The sequence below is a fragment of the Mauremys mutica genome, chromosome 21, assembly GCF_020497125.1.
Source record: "Mauremys mutica isolate MM-2020 ecotype Southern chromosome 21, ASM2049712v1, whole genome shotgun sequence".
Classification (NCBI taxonomy): Eukaryota; Metazoa; Chordata; order Testudines; family Geoemydidae; genus Mauremys; species Mauremys mutica.
Genome location: NC_059092.1, coordinates 3,710,557 through 3,726,291, shown reverse-complemented (window position 1 = coordinate 3,726,291; position 15,735 = coordinate 3,710,557). Strand labels below are relative to the sequence as shown.

At 43.0% G+C, this 15,735-nt stretch overlaps 1 protein-coding gene across 10 annotated transcripts in view; it reads right to left on the bottom strand.

Moving 5' to 3' along the window:
* Positions 1 to 15,735, bottom strand: part of MEGF6 (multiple EGF like domains 6) — a 231,862-nt gene that overhangs the window by 203,674 nt on the left and 12,453 nt on the right. For 4 of the 10 annotated variants that reach the window (XM_044996193.1, XM_044996194.1, XM_044996195.1 and 1 more), the window contains one exon: positions 8,897 to 9,031. In XM_044996193.1, the coding sequence (XP_044852128.1) occupies positions 8,897 to 9,031 (135 nt within the window). Of the gene's footprint in view, positions 1 to 2,594; positions 2,892 to 2,953; positions 3,168 to 3,198; positions 3,359 to 3,452; positions 3,534 to 8,896; positions 9,032 to 15,735 lie in introns of those variants that run through there. The other 6 variants (XM_044996199.1, XM_044996201.1, XM_044996196.1 and 3 more) reach the window with 5 other exon arrangements.

The following is a 15,735-nucleotide window of genomic DNA, read 5'->3' as shown; positions in this document are numbered from 1 at the left end:
ACCTAAGTGGCCCCCTCAAGGATTGAACTCACAACCCTGAGTTTAGGAGGCCAATGCTCAAACCACTGAGCTATCCCTGGTAAGATACAGAGCTACTCTTGCTACCTAACAGAGCATCCAGAGACGCTGCACAGAAAGAAATGGCAAGACAGTTAATGGGACCCAAAACAATCAACATTCCCCAAGCCTGGATAAAATACCAGCTCAGTAGCAAACCGTTAATCTCAGTCAAGAGATAGCAGCTATAAAAAGCATCATTTCGATGGCAAAGCAAAGCCAGCAGCTAGTGCAGCAACCCAATGTCGATCTGTCTCTTTTCTTGCCCTCCTTTACAATCAATAAAACCTAATAATGCAGGAGACGCTGCACAGAGCCTGGGTTCCATTCTGCCTTCAACAGATTTCTAAATGTCTAGTTGAGCTGTGAGTGAACAGCTTCGGCCCATCTCTAACTAACTTTATGAGTCAGGCCCAAGATTAACACATTTACTGAATCTTGAACCCAAGGCTTAGTTCAAGTAGATTTAAAATGTGATGCAAATATTTTGCACAGTCCCAGCTGCCGGTGCCTCTATGGATGTCACAAAGTATAAAGAAAATGGAAGGTGGAATAAGGAGGTGTGGAAAGAATTGTTAAAGGAGATTATTTATCTTAGCTTTTGTTTTCTCTTTCAGAGTTTCTGGCCCAGAGTTATTCAGAACAGCCAGAGCTAATGGAACTCTAGCTTAGAAAAATACTGTAGTGTCCTGCTGATGAAAGATCCATTTACAGACCCTTGAGTACACTGCATACATGCATCAGCGTGTGATTGCTGAAGGCTCTGTCAAACTAAACTCTTTGTTGTTAAAACAGACACAAATAGTACCAAAAATATTACATTTCCAGAAGCAGCAAGCAACACAACCCCTTGGATGTTTTGTTTAGCCAATACAAAACAATTCTTCACACTCTAAATCAGCAACCACCATGTCCTGAGGTCCCACATATTAATACACCAGCAGGACCACAGAATTGGTAGTTGGACAAGACCTATTAGATAATCTAGTCCACCACCACTAATGCCATGGACAATGAAGGACTGTTCCCTACAGTAGATTTTCCAGCATAAAGTATTATTTTTATAAAATGTGGCAATCCCAACAATCTGGGCCCACATACAAATTTTATAAAAACAACCACTATCACTTATAGCAATATCCAAAAACAAAAACCCCTCTCAAACCCAACTGACTCTTGGACAATCCGTGTCCAGACACCCCAAGGGGAGAAGAGAAGGTTTAAACCCTCAGCAATTGACTGCATACTGTGTTATTTTACTGTAAGAGTATATTGATTTGTCAGTGGACTCTGACCCACACAAAATTCATCCATTTTAGCAGGCCTGCTATGGGTTTAGGCTCCAAATGATATGATTTTACCAGTATCTGCAGTGCCACAAGAACATTCACAGGGATATTAGGGGGTATCGATAATTACCACTAATGTTTATTGAATTATTCTCAACTGAGCCCTACAGACAGCTGCTCCTCATTAAGCAGGTGAAACTACACAGAAGCACTAAACTGCACTAGGGAGAGGAAGAGCAGATGCTGTATTTTCCTAGTCACATCCATTAACTAAGATAAGTTACAGCCAAGTTCAGACCAGCCTTCTGTGTGTCAGATCCTGAGCCTGTTAATATGTTTCCTGAACCCAGTGTTGTTGGAGCACAGTCCAACTGGAGCAGCTCCAGTGGGTGAAACGGAGGCTGCATAACATTCATATGGATGCCGTAACCGAGCGCTCCAGTGACTTCAGCTGCACGGCACAAGAGAGTTTGGCATCAGATCGCCATTCTAATGGGATGTATTGCTGCTGCAATGGAAACTTCCAGCAGGAAGGTCAGAGGGAAGAGAACAGCAGAGACAGCCTGATGAAAGGATTTTTAAAGTTCCTTTTATATCACTTATTTTTTAAATTCGACAGGTAAATCCTGCTCCCAGTTACATGGGAGCAGCCCCATGTTTTTTTGGCAGAAACTAAATCCCAGCACTGGAACATACAAGCTGTCATCAACCCTGAAATTGTGAAACACCATTTGCCCCAATCCAGTAGTTGGCCACCTCTGAGGGCTCTGATTTCCACCCTCAGACAAGGTGATGTCTCTTTCCAAGACAGCTCTCAGAGCTGGGTCTGTGCAACTCTGTAGATTAGCTAACCAAACTATGAAGTTATCTTGGTGGGCCTCTGCTCAGTGCCTAGCAGACAGGGGTCCACTCAAAAAAACCCTATCTACACAAATCTTGTTGGGAGTCTTAATCCAGAAGCTAAGGACTGACTGGGGCTGGATAATGCACCCCTCTCTTCTCTAGGAATGATCAGTCCACTTCGGGACTGATGTACCTCTGCAGACAGAATGGGGAATCAGGCTGCAGCTGCCTGCACTGTGTCTGTTGTGGACAAACAGAGACCTTTGGTCTATGGGGCTGCCAAGTCAGCACATTTCACCAGCATCGCATTCACTAAAAAGTGCATAAACCAAACCAAGAACAAATACACAGAATCATTGTTTTCACCAAAAAAGGCAATAATACATGGTTAGCTTGAACCTCTACCTTCATCCTGCGTACAAGGCAACTTCTGTTCACCAGTAGACAGATGTTCCCAATGGAAAATTATGTTGTTTTAGTTCCTTGATTTACAATGTCAAAAACATGCATTAGAGACCCGAAGCAGACATTTGTGACTGGAGAACTGCCAGCCTTTGAAGTAGGAGCAGACAAGGCACCTATCATTTCAAAGTGCTCTCTCAAACACAGTCAGAGAGACAGACTCTGTGACTGAAAATAAGAGGGTTTGTTTGCTACTGTATTACCAGAACATAGATATTATCACCAAGATAATTACTGACAGTTTTAGGTTAAGAGCAATTCCTTAAACCCAACACTTAAAAGCTGTCTCCAGTCCAAGATACCTCCTTAGAATTAGTTTCCTGCTGCAGCTTTAAAAAAAGGCTTATAACTGTTCAGGGGGACAGGGAAACAGAAAAGGGGGCAGAAAGCAATATAACGCAAACGAGGTCTGTGCTTGGCCTTGGCCTACTGCAGCCAGAGAAGGAAAGATCCAGAATTCAGCATTTGCAGTGTCCTTCCTTCACAACCCACTTCTCCAGCTTTCAACAGCCTCTATGCTCCCAAATTAAGCTCACCTGCTACTTGCCTGATATTCTAAGAAGCTAAACACCTGCAGCCACTTTCAGTTCAGATCACTGCACTTCAACTTCATCCCTGATACAGGCAAGTGTAATTCACCTGACTTGAGTATAGTTGTACCAACTTATTTCAGGGCTAAATTTGGTCCTACTTATCTATATCACCCATTTTTAAGGAAGCCCTATTCTGCATCAAAGCAAGCATCAAGTCATCTGCTTCATGACAGCAGTTATCATAGTGAATCTCCCCAACAGCCACCACCTCTCAAAGCAGACATTATAGCTCTTCTGGCAGTGCCAGCCCATTGCTCCTCACTGATTTCATCCACAGCCTAGCATGCTGCCTCAATTCAGTGGTGCTCCAAGGTTACAGAGATGATCACTGATGCGTATCTGCTGTTAACAAACTCCACATCACAGAGCCAACAGCAGCTGAAGACCACAGCTGAGCTGCTAACAGCATCCTGCACTAATTTAATCTTTTTCCAGCAAATCTGACATTCATATTGCCCAGTGCTGGCTGGAAGGGAGCCCAGGGATGGCAGCATGTTATTCTCTGATTCACAGATTCTAAAGCCAGAAGGGACCATTATGATCATCTAGTCTGACCTCCTGCATAACACGGCCCATAGAATTTTACCTAGTGAGTTTTTAATCAAGCCTAGAAGAACTCCACTGCTAACTGCAGCATAAACAGTTTCAGCCTGTAGACCTTTATCTGTCCAGATTTTTAGCTCTGTTCAGCCAGAGACGCCAATGAGCCCCCAATTAAACATTTCTATGACTAAGGACCAGAATCCTACTTCCATTTAAGTCAATGAGAAGTTTTTGCCATTGATTTCCGAAAGACTAATATTAGGCCCTAATTAGGCCAGGAAACAGTGCGCAGTGAATGTTCAGACATCCACGATGCCTACAAACAAACCTAAATGTGAGTCAGCTTATTCACTGGCAATCAGACTGTCTAGGAATCAGTCACTTCAGCCCAGTCATATCTCAGAGGCAGCAACCACCTCTCTGGAGAACCAACAAATCATAATTGGAAGTAAAATCCGAATCTAACATGTCAAGGCCCATGCATGGAATCTGATACAATGTAAAAGGGATGTGTGTCAGTGTCTTAGTTTCAAGACCTGTTCTATCTTGGAACAGAGCCAGTCCTTAAATCTCTGCCTGAAACTTTTTTCCATTAGAATCAGGAGAAGAGTTCTGTCACTGTTAAAAATCAGAGCGTGTCCCTCAATTGAATTTTCATGGCTTGGGTTGATTCTCTGTGCTTTCGTATAGTAACTGCTCCAGGCAATCCTATTATTCTTCTGATTACTGAGCAGTCTTTGCTTTGATGAGATTAAAAGAAAATGGGAATATATTAATATTCTTAAGCCCCCCAAAAAGATGGGTTTTCCAGCTCAAACTGATTCCTAGTATTGTCAGTTAAAATGTGTCCATGGTCCCCAAACAATTCTCCCTCCACGTATCTGCTCCCAGTCCAGCACCAGACTGGATTACTGCATTGCAGATACAACCAAAGCTGTGCAGATAATTGATTTTTAGGTCAGTGCCAAACCTGGGGGGAAAAAAAGTTTATTTCAGGTCAAGGAAAGGTTTCATTGGACCTGAAACAAAACAGTCTGGCAGGCCCAAATCTGCATTTTTCAGCAAAAATAGTTTCAGCTGAAAAATTTCACCCAGCCCTAGATACAACTACAGAAAAGATCAAGTGGAAAACTCAGCCACTGAAGAATGTAGATTCCTGCATGATTTGTGGTGCTTCCCACATGGAGCACATTACAACTGTGCTCTACAGAAAGCACTGATCTGCAGTTCTGTGTGTTGGTTTTAATCTATAAAGCCCTTTAATGATTTAGGTTGTGTGTTTCTTAGAGACTGGGCTCTCTTCTGTTAAACCACGGCAATTGAGATCAGCTGGGACACTCAGTCTCACAGTTCCTAGATTGGTTAGGATCTGGGGACAGGATGGTTCAGTGTGAAGAATCCTTGACTCTGGAACTCGCTTCCCCACACTGGTCTGTCAGAGTCTGAATTTGTTGACTTCTCTATTTATGTAGACTTTTAGTGGGGGGTGAATGGGAAGGGAGGGCAGAGCTTGTGTTTGTAGGGGGGTGAGAATCATTTAATGTTTTATTAGTGTTGTTTCATCAGACTTATTGTGTGATGTGTCTTCGCTGATTTTCCATGGGCATACTGTCTTGGGATAGGAGTAGTATAAAATCAAACAAGCAAATATCTGCTTATTTTAATTACAAAAGGAAAGATTTTGTTCCTGTACTTTAGTAGCAAAATAGGAACAAATACAGATCAGGGTAGTGAGACAGACTCCACCATCATCCGCAAAACTGTAAGATACATTCTGACACCTCCCTGTTGAGGCGAGAAGCAGAAAGAACTCAGCTAGCTTGTAAGGCCCCAGGATGAGTCTGTGGTGCCACCACCTGAAACAGGTGAAGGGAGGAATCACTTCTGCGACCCTGTTAACACTCTGAATCTGGTTCCAGGAACATAACCTCACATTGTCAGATGGTTACAGAAAATAAAATGTCTCTTCAGTGTTTAAGACTCCCAGTTTCTCTCCAGAACTCACCATCATATGGACATCCAGTTCTTCGCGATCGTCTTTATATGTCAGTGTTTCTGGTTCAATGCCTTTAAAAGTGCTTCTGCCTTGGTCAGTGCAGTTTGGAAGAGGGCAGATTTGGGAGTTCCATTTTAATGAGAACAACTTGGGACAGCTGTTGGGGGACAGGACCTCATTCCTTTCTCTTTGCCCAGCTTTGGAAAGATCCACTTGAATAACTGCTTCCCCCTTCCCCTGGAATCTGTGCAGGTCATTTGGAGCTTTTTAGCAGATGAACATTTCACTTTCAGCTTTCATACTGGAATTCTTTCATGTGTGGAAGAGACATTAAAGGAGACTTATAAAGTGCTGGCATCGCAGAGCATGGTACCAGGTGGCAGGGAATGGGATATGAAAAGTAAACAGTGAATTTTTACACAGCATTAGACCTTTTTCTTCATAGCTGTTAGAGCAATAAACAAGAAAAACGACGTTTACAATATTCTATAAAATAAGGTCATCTGGATTGATTCTGCACAGTTCTATTGCCCAAGTAACACTTTGTGATATGTTAACATATGTCAGTTCCTACTAACAATCACAAGGAGTTCTTACTCTTCACTGTTTACTTGGCATCACTTAAAATACTTATGGGAGGAACTGGTAGACTAAGGTGAGACCCCCTAGGTCGGCAGAGGTTGGGAAGGCTGTGGACACAGTGCAAGCAACTCCAGTGGGGTATGTAACCCCTTGTTACATATGAAATGCTGGTAACGGGCTCTGGAAGAAGCAACCCCCAGCCCCCTTCAGCTGGGGGGAGGATGGCCACAATGGAAGTGTCAGGGTGGGATGTGAATAAAGAGGGGAGAATATAAGAGGGTCTCAGATGATCCTATCCACACAAAACAGCCTTGCTAAACATTATAATCTCGGGGTGGCAACTAGCATGGGGCCCCACTGGGATGGGTGCCATGCAAACATGTAGTAAATTCCAGTCCCTGCCCCAAAGAGCTGACAGTCTAAAGAACAAGCTTTAGCAGGTGGGGAGACAAACAAGTGGACTGGGGTAGAGGCTCAGGAAGACGGGGTCCTAAAACCTAACAGAATGCAGGCCGTTCTTAACCAATCAGAGACTGTAACCACAACTCATCACCTGCCTAGCTTTTAATCAGCTTGCAATTTCCTACATGTATCAAATAACAGGCAAGTTCTGAGACAGGAATTGAAGGACCGAAAGGTCCGATTTTGACTTTGAGCTTTTTCAACTTGTAAGGGGCAGCGTGGGAAAAAGTGTTTCTTGGGGAAGCAGATTATCAAGGCTGATGTCACTGGCAGAGCCAGGGCAGGGGTCGACCTTGCAGCACAAAATAAGCCTTACACATAGGACCAAGTTTTCAGACACTGGCACTTACATTACACCTGTAAAAACTGCATACAAAAGGAGGGCTTTCACGGGAGCAACTCTGCCACCACTGTTTGAAAATGTGAACCGTCCACTCCAAACCCCTTGAACACCAAAACGTGCAAAACAGGTTGAATGTTAATTCAGCTACATTACACTGGCAAACAGAGCCCAATGTAACAGGAGAACAATGTGCGTTAGTGAGAACAAGTGCTGCTCACTTCATTCTCCATGAACCCCATGCAAGTTGCACCCTGGTAACTGAAAAGTTGCCTGGAAAATCTGCACCAGCGCCATTAGGTTCTTGTCTACATTGAAAATTTTACCACATGAACCAGGATGTGAAGAATTGAGTTGCTGACACAGTGCTAACTGGTCAGAGCAGGCCAGGCAAATCACATCCAGTATCATCTTAACTAACTAATCATGATTAAAAAAAAAAAACCCAGCAGGATTTAAAGAGAATTCTTTTTGTCAGCAAAAACATATTTCTGTTTTCCAACAAGTTTTATTATTAACACACTTAATTTACAATAAGTGATCAGTTTGAGAAGCCCGGCCCTTTAAAACTTTATAGTAACTTTATCCGTACCTCCCTGCTGTGACGCCAACACAACTGAAAGCTGCTGGGATAATACAGATGATGCACTTAATTAATGTAATTAACATAGTATGATCATGGCAAACAGATGCAATATGGGTTAAGATATCTGGAAACAAATAGAATGGCTTACCTGCTCCAAAAACAAACAAAGAATCTACATTCTACTCACTAAATGCTTAAAGGATTTCAAATTCTCAAAATTGAGCATTGTTATAGTAGTTGTATTACACTGGCACCAACAGACACAAGCTGGAATCAGGGTCCATTGCACTAGATTCTGTGCAAATGCATAGGAACACACAGTCCCTGCCCCCTGATTGTGTTCAAAGGTTCACAAAATCCTCTGGGATTCCCCTATTCCTAGCCAGACCATGGTGTAATTAAATAGCTGCACTACTGATGGCTAATCTGTGGCTTTGAGCCACATGTTTCTCTGCACGTCTCCCTTCATAGGGTTGAGTCAGCCATTACATGAATTCTTTATTTTATCCTAATAAAAACTGCAACCTGAAATCAATACAAATCAGACAGCCAAGGCACATACACAGTAGTAACTAGCATTCTCCAAACTGGTGACTGAATTTAATGCCAGATCCTTCTGCGAGCCCTAATACCAAGTCGATGGTGACTTTGTTAGCGGTTATTGTTAGGCATGTTACTTTATAATGCACCTTTTATATTCTTTGCATTGCCCACTCCTTCCCCCTCTGAGCTGAAGAGGGGAGCAGGGGAGCACCTGTATTGTCCACTCCCCTTTGTACACTAGAATACACCACTTCCCTGCAGCACCAAGCCCCTTCTAAGGCCACTTTCAATGCTATTCTGTGGCTCATCCATCGAGGAAGATAGGAAGGTGAGGGCAGCCTGGTCTGCCTGGCTTTTCACCTTTCCAACAATCCCCACCTCCTCCAGTCCAGAATCTGAATAAACTTGAAGTCCAACTTTCAGTCTAGCAGCATGCATCTTTGTGTGTCTCTCTCGCTGTCATACATGCACATACCTGCGCACGCACACGCACACACAAACTGAAAGGAAAGGGAGTTTGGCTGGCATTTCCACTCAGAAGAAAAAATATCTATTTTCATTCGACAAGGGAGAAAAGAAGCACCAGAAAGCAGCACTTACCTGCGTTCATAGCCCATGCACCACAGCTGCCCTCCACAGCCCTGTTTCCACACTTTGACCATCCGAGTGAAAGCTTGGACACACGGCTGCCTGTGCCCCACTATCACCAGCTCTTGCTCCGCACACACGTTTGGCCTGCCGAACGGAGAGAAGCAGACATATTTATATTACCCTCAACACCTTGGAGTGAACCAGTACAGTGCTCTGACAGCTTGAGGATGAACAGGGTGTGGGTAAGTTATGCTTTTTCTGAGACAGAGTCTCACAAGATATTCTATACAATATTTATCTACTCATTGAATTTACATGGGAGGAAATGGAAGAGACAGAGCCTCTCAGGTAAGCAGGTCCAAAGCCCTTTGGGGCCTTGTACGTCACCCAACTCCTTAAACTCCTTCTGGGAGCCCCCAGGGAGCCAGTTCAGATCACGGAGCACTGGTTTAATATGCTTATGGTGAGACAGTCTATTTACCAAGCAGCCCACCTCATCTGACACTAGCTTCAGTACAAATAATAATATAACACTAGCACCTCCACTTCAAGAGTGTCTCACTGGAGGACCAAAGGCCTTCATGGATCAGTTAAGTCTCACCACACCCCATCAGGTAAATAGCCTCCAACATGGTAAAGGTGGATGGACTGAGGCAGAGAGAAGGTAAATAACTGGAAAAAGTTCACACAGTGAGTCAGTGGCAGAGACAGGAATAGGACTCCTGAGTTTAGACTCCCTGTACCATGCTCTAACACCTAGCCCCACAACTCTCCCCCGCCCCACTTGATTATACATTTAGATACCATAGTGGTCATCCTGCAAAAAGTGTAAAAGTCACATCTTTTTATGCCATTTAACCTGTATTGAAATAATTATAATTTATTTCTCATTTCCATTGCAACTTGTATCCAAGGTTCCCAAAGAACTTTATAAACAATTGATTAATTAAGCCAGGAAATACCCCTATGAGATTGGTAAAATACATATATATATATATATATATATATATATATATCACTTCACCAATCACCGGTATGCTGCCACCTCTGGCATGAAATGCAGCTGATGTCTCAGAATGCACAGCATCACTATACAGTTTAGAACAGGAAGTAATTGCATTGGGAAGCTCCCTGTAACAAGAAGTAAAAATGCTGTCTCCAAATGAAAATGTATGGGCAATTTTAAATTATCAGAGTATAATTACTTGAGTGGGAATTTGAGCAAGAAACCAATGTCAGACACTGTAAGACAGTTTCCGTCCTGCCATAATATAGACTCAAAATTAAGAAGAGAAAAAAAAACCTGTTTATATATTGCACACATTAAAGTTCTTCTCATTATTGTCAAACCAGCATTAAGGCAGGCTAAGAAACTGCTTAAGGTGTTTTAAATTGAGATTCATAAAGGTCAAGATAGTCACCAACAGCAATGGGGTAAGAAATGGAAACCATAACTGACAAATCTACTTCCAAGTACATTTCAAAGCTTACCTCCCGGGGGAAGGTGCTTCATACTCTCAGAACTTTCAAACCAGGGGAATGAGCAAATTGGGTGCAGTTTTCTTTTATAGCAGGAGTGGGCAAATTACGGCCCGCAGGCTGGATCCGGCCTGCCAGCCATTTTAAGCCAGCCCTTGAGCTCCTGCTGGGAAGCTGGGTCTTGGGCTTGCCTTGCTCCAGCCAGGGGCTACTCCATATGGCTGCCAGAAGCAGCCGCATGGCCCCTCTCCGGCTCCTACGCGCTCCAATGGTCCCCTCTGGCACGCCAATGGGAGCTGCTGCAGAGGTGGCGCCTGCGGATGGGGCAGCGTGCAGACCCACCTGGCCATGCCTCTGCGTAGGAGCTGGAGAAGGGACATGCCACTGCTTCCGGGAGCTGCTTGAGGTAAGCGCTGCCCAAAGCCTGCATCCCTGAGCCTCTCCCCATGCCCCAAATCCCTACCCCAGCCCTGATCCCGCTCCAGCCCTCTGAACCCCTGGATCTCAGCCCAGAGCCCCCTCCTACACCCCAAACCTCTCATCCCCAGCCCCACTCCAGAGCCCGCACCCCCAGCCAGAACCTACATTCCTTCCCACACCTCAACCCCAGCCCTGATCCCCCTCCCACCCTCTGAACCCCTCGAGCCCAGCCTCCTACACCCCAAACCTCTCATCCCCAGCCCCACCCCAGAGCCCGTACCCCCAGCTGGAACCCTCACCCCACCACACACCCCACTCCCCCATCCCAGCCCAGAGCCCCCTCCGGGACCCTGAACTCCTTATTTCATACCCCACCCCAGAGCTCACACCCTTAACTAGAGCCCTCACCTCCTCCCCAATTTTGTGAGCATTCATGGCCCGCCATACAGTTTCTATTCCCAGATGTGGCCCAAAAAAAGTTTGCCCTCCCCTGTTTTATAGCATTTGGAACATGTAAAATTAATCAACAGCTTCAAAAACTGATGAAAGCCGAGCAAACATATCAAGAACTCATGCGTACTACAAACTTCATTGTTTTAGTGCTTTGCAACCAAATTATTAAAAGATTAAAATATTTTGGCTTCCTAAATGCTAATAAATAATAAACCGTGTAATCTCTTTCCAAGTATCAGAGGCCCAGAGTTTAAAATTTCTAATCAATTTGATTTCGCCTCTCCACACAAAATAAAATGTTTGTTTGTTGCTAAGTTCATTTTACATTTTCCAAAATGCCCTCCCACTGAACAGAAGTGAATGGGGTTGCTTCCTGGAAAGAAACAGGCATACGGGATTTGCCATAGTAGACCAAAAAAATCTTTGCTTCATCAAACAAAGACTTTATATGCTGCTGTTCATTAAAGCTACAATAGCATTGACTAGCAAAATGGCTAACTTGAGGTGGTTCTGCAATTATTACCAAGCAGTAAGAAAGGCATTTCCCCCCAATACATAATAAAGTGGAGAACCTTTTGGAAGTCAGTCTTAGTTGCCACTGCGAACTTGACCGTGGATAGTATAAGACAGGGGTCGGCAGCCTTTCAGAAGTGCTGTGCCGAGTCTTCGTTTATTCACTCTGATTTAAGGTCTCACGTGCCAGTCATACATTTCAACGTTTTTAGAAGGTCTCTTTCTATAAGTCTATAATATATAACTAAACTGTTGTTGTGTGTAAAGTAAATAAGGTTTTAAAAATGTTTAAGAAGCTTCATTTAAAATTAAATTAAAATGCAGAGCCCCCCGGACCGGTGGCCAGGACCCGGGCAGTGTGAGTACCACTGAAAATCAGCCTTTGGCATGCGTGCCATCGGTTACCTACCCCGGTATAAGAGATATTTTGAAATCACAAGTTTTGGACAGTGAAGAGTTGAAAATGTGTTTGCTGATCCATAAATAAGCTACAGCTGCATTACTCTATTACGGCCACAATAGTTCCACATTTCAGAAAGAGGATTTTTGTTTTATGTTGGTTTTCTTAACATTTTCTTAGAAATGTTGATTCTGTATTTGGCATTCTTGCTTGCCAGACTGGTTAAACCTGACCTTATTTTAGGAATAAGTTACTTCATACCCTGTTTACAAAGATAGGTCTCTCTCCCCTCTTGCAGCACCCGCTGCTGGCCAGCTACGGGATTGTATTATAACCAATTTTCAAAACAATGACGGTGAAGCCAGCAGAGTGGGTTCCTAACCTAATTTTGACCACATATGGCACAATGAATATAGATTTAAAAAGTCACAAATTACTATGCACTGCAACATTTTTTTATATTTTAGCAATGAAACAATGAAAATACTTCAGGGATATTGGTACAAAAATTGTATGATCTGGGGTCACAGGAGTAAACATTGAGTGACTTGTGGGTCTCAGGAGGAAAAAAAACTGAGAAGTCCTGCTCTGGTTCACTCTCACCCTTCCCTGCTTTCTACAATGGGAATAAAAGTCACGTATTATATCCTGTACATCTCCCACCTTTTAAAGTAAATACTAAAGTCACCCAACTTCTGACTGATAGGAATTCTCTTAACGGGTCCCAACTGGTTCTTACCACTGAAAAGATTTAATTGTACACTAGTCTAGTTGTACACAAGCACTCTCTTTATTCTGAAAATTTCTGGGTGGTGGTGGTGGTGGTGGGTGTTGTTCTGTTTTGAAGCGGTTGTTTTGTTTGAACTCCCATTTCAATCAGGTTTCCTCCACAAGAACGGCGATACGTAATCAGAGCACTGGTGCACCTAGTCCAGTCTCTTACAGGGCTCAGCACCAAATGCTTCAGAGGTAAAGGTCCAAAACGTCCATACTGGATAACAGTGCAATGCCTATGGAAGAAACCTCTTTCTAACTCCAGTGGGAATGAATGGTTTATATCTGCTATTATTTTTATTCTCTCTGTAACTGTGTATATTCATATTATCCATATAAACATCTATGTTGTTTTTAGATCCTGCTAAGCTCTTCACTTCAGAAACATCTTGTGGCAGTAGGTTCCACATGCCAACTATGCATTTTGTAGAGCATCTGTTTTCACTTTCCTCCATTTTAAATGTGTTACTTTTGTGTGTTTTAAACTGATGTCCCCTCGCTCTCTTATCGTAAGAAAGCGTATAGACCTTTAGTATGCCTCCTTTTCCAGTAAAAGGATCTGAAGCAACAGCAGGTTTATTCATAACCAAAGCTAGTCATTGCCCCAACCCTTTTCCTGAATTAGAGTAACAGTAGTTACTCTTACATGAAAGATGCATTTTTCAGTGGTCCTCAACCCTATGACTAAGGGTCCATGAAAGGTTGTTGTTACCATATAACAGTGGTTTACAACCTGTGGTCCGCAGGGGGGTCCGCAGACTATGTCTAAGATTTCCAAAGGGATCATCAGCACCTCCATTTGAAATTTTGTAGGGGTCTGCAAATGAAAAAACCACTGCATTAGCTCACTAGGGCTATCCACTTTGCAAGGGCAGGCTCCAGTTCCCCCAAAAGAGGATGCATTGATATTATTATAAACTGACTGGACATCTGATTTTGGCCAAAAAGAGTACCAGGGTTTGCAAGAGAAGAGCCATCCAGGTCAGTTTGCCTCTTCTCTGAAGCCCACTAAAATTACATCTTAAAGAACTAATAGTAATTGTCTTTTTCACAGGAACTGCATTTAGGGGGGGAAAAAAGTAAGTCTGAATCTTTTCATCTGTTTTTTCAGACAAGGCTCTATAAGCCTTTTCAGTAAATATCTAGTCTGACTGTGCTCTCTGCTTGGAGTGTGAAAAATATTTCAAAATCATAAAGCAAATAAACATGTGCTCAGAATAGCAATTATTCACATCTGTCTCCCTAGGCAGAAGCTTACCTCATAGCTGTTAACACTCTTCACATGTACTGAACCTCTAGGCAGGTTCAAATGTAAAGCCTCTATGAAAGATCCAACAACTACTTGTCCACTGATCCCCAACAGATATATTTTTCTTTTAGGGACTTTTAAGAAAGAGAACCTAAGAAAGAGCAAGAGTCAACGAGGAGGCAATTTTCTTGTAGGAGCCATGTTCATCCACTCTCAATTATTCCAGAATACATGAGCTTTATTTACAGGTTAACAGATTATTTTTCTAACGGCCATCCTCACAAACCCCACCTGAGATCCTTCTGCCTCTGACCCGATCACTAGAAGTAATGAGTCTGCCACTGGACTTGCACATGGATTGTGCCGATGCTGCGAAGAATGCTCACTATCTCCTAGATGCACTGATGCTGACAGGGCTGAGAGGTGTACATGCTTCCTTTAGTAAGGTGAGCAATTCTGATTGAGTTAGAAAGCAGGTCTATTGAGTGAGTAGGTGCCATTTTTGCCTAACCGCTTTTCTGACTAACTGGGCTTCAAGGAATATGAATCTGTTGTTTTAATTTTAGAAGGTGTAAGAAACATTAGTCTGTGAATTAATGAAATTTAGGAGCAATCTGTTGGGGGTTTTTCCACTTCCTGAAAATGCCTTTTGGATTAATGACATGTTTCCCCAACACCTTTGCCTTAAAATCCTGGCCTGTTGTTCTCACATGTGGCCACTGAAGAGCTATTCAGTTAGCCAAGCCTCATACACATCAGTTCACCAGACCCAAGTCCCAGAGGGACAGAGGCCAGGGAAGCAGTTGTTATTTTGCTAGTATCTCCTTGTCCAAAAGACAACAAATCCATCCATATAATAACTATCAAAACTTGCATTTGCAGCTGATCAAAGGGCAATCTACAGAATGGTACTGCCCTGTATACCCTTTGCTATTTACTTACAAATGCCTCACCCCTTAGCTGTCTGCACATCCAAAAAGGAAGAACTAAAAAGAACCACAAGAATGCGGTTGGCAGCAGCAATGTTTCTGGAGTAATTTATTGCAGTGAAGGAGAGTTTTTGTGTGCACCAAACAGTGGTTTTGTGTCTAAAGAGTATTGTCAGCAGTGCTCTATTGGGAATTAAGTTGCTAAATTAAATTCAGCACTTCCCATTCCCTGGCATTTTCTTTTCTTGAATACACTGGCACACATCTCATTTCCAGTATCTGATCCAACAATCCCTAACAGGCACTGCTGGGGAGATAATATGAAATTCTTTACATAAGCAAGAAAGATATCTTTGCAATAATTTTCCAAAACACAGCCACTGAACAGGAGTGCCTGCATCCCCAGTAACAGAGTTACTGATGTGGGGAAAAGATGGTTTGGATTTACTTCATTGCACAATGCTAGTTTCATTTACAAAGAAAAGCAGAGTGATCCCCCCTGCATGGAGAGATCTTCTCCTGGCAGGATACCAAACTTGTAAGGAAGTTTTCCCAAAGGATCCACACAGTTAATGCCAAACTAAAGCTATAACGTTTCATTAAAAAAATACAGGGCTAAGTGCCTCTAGAT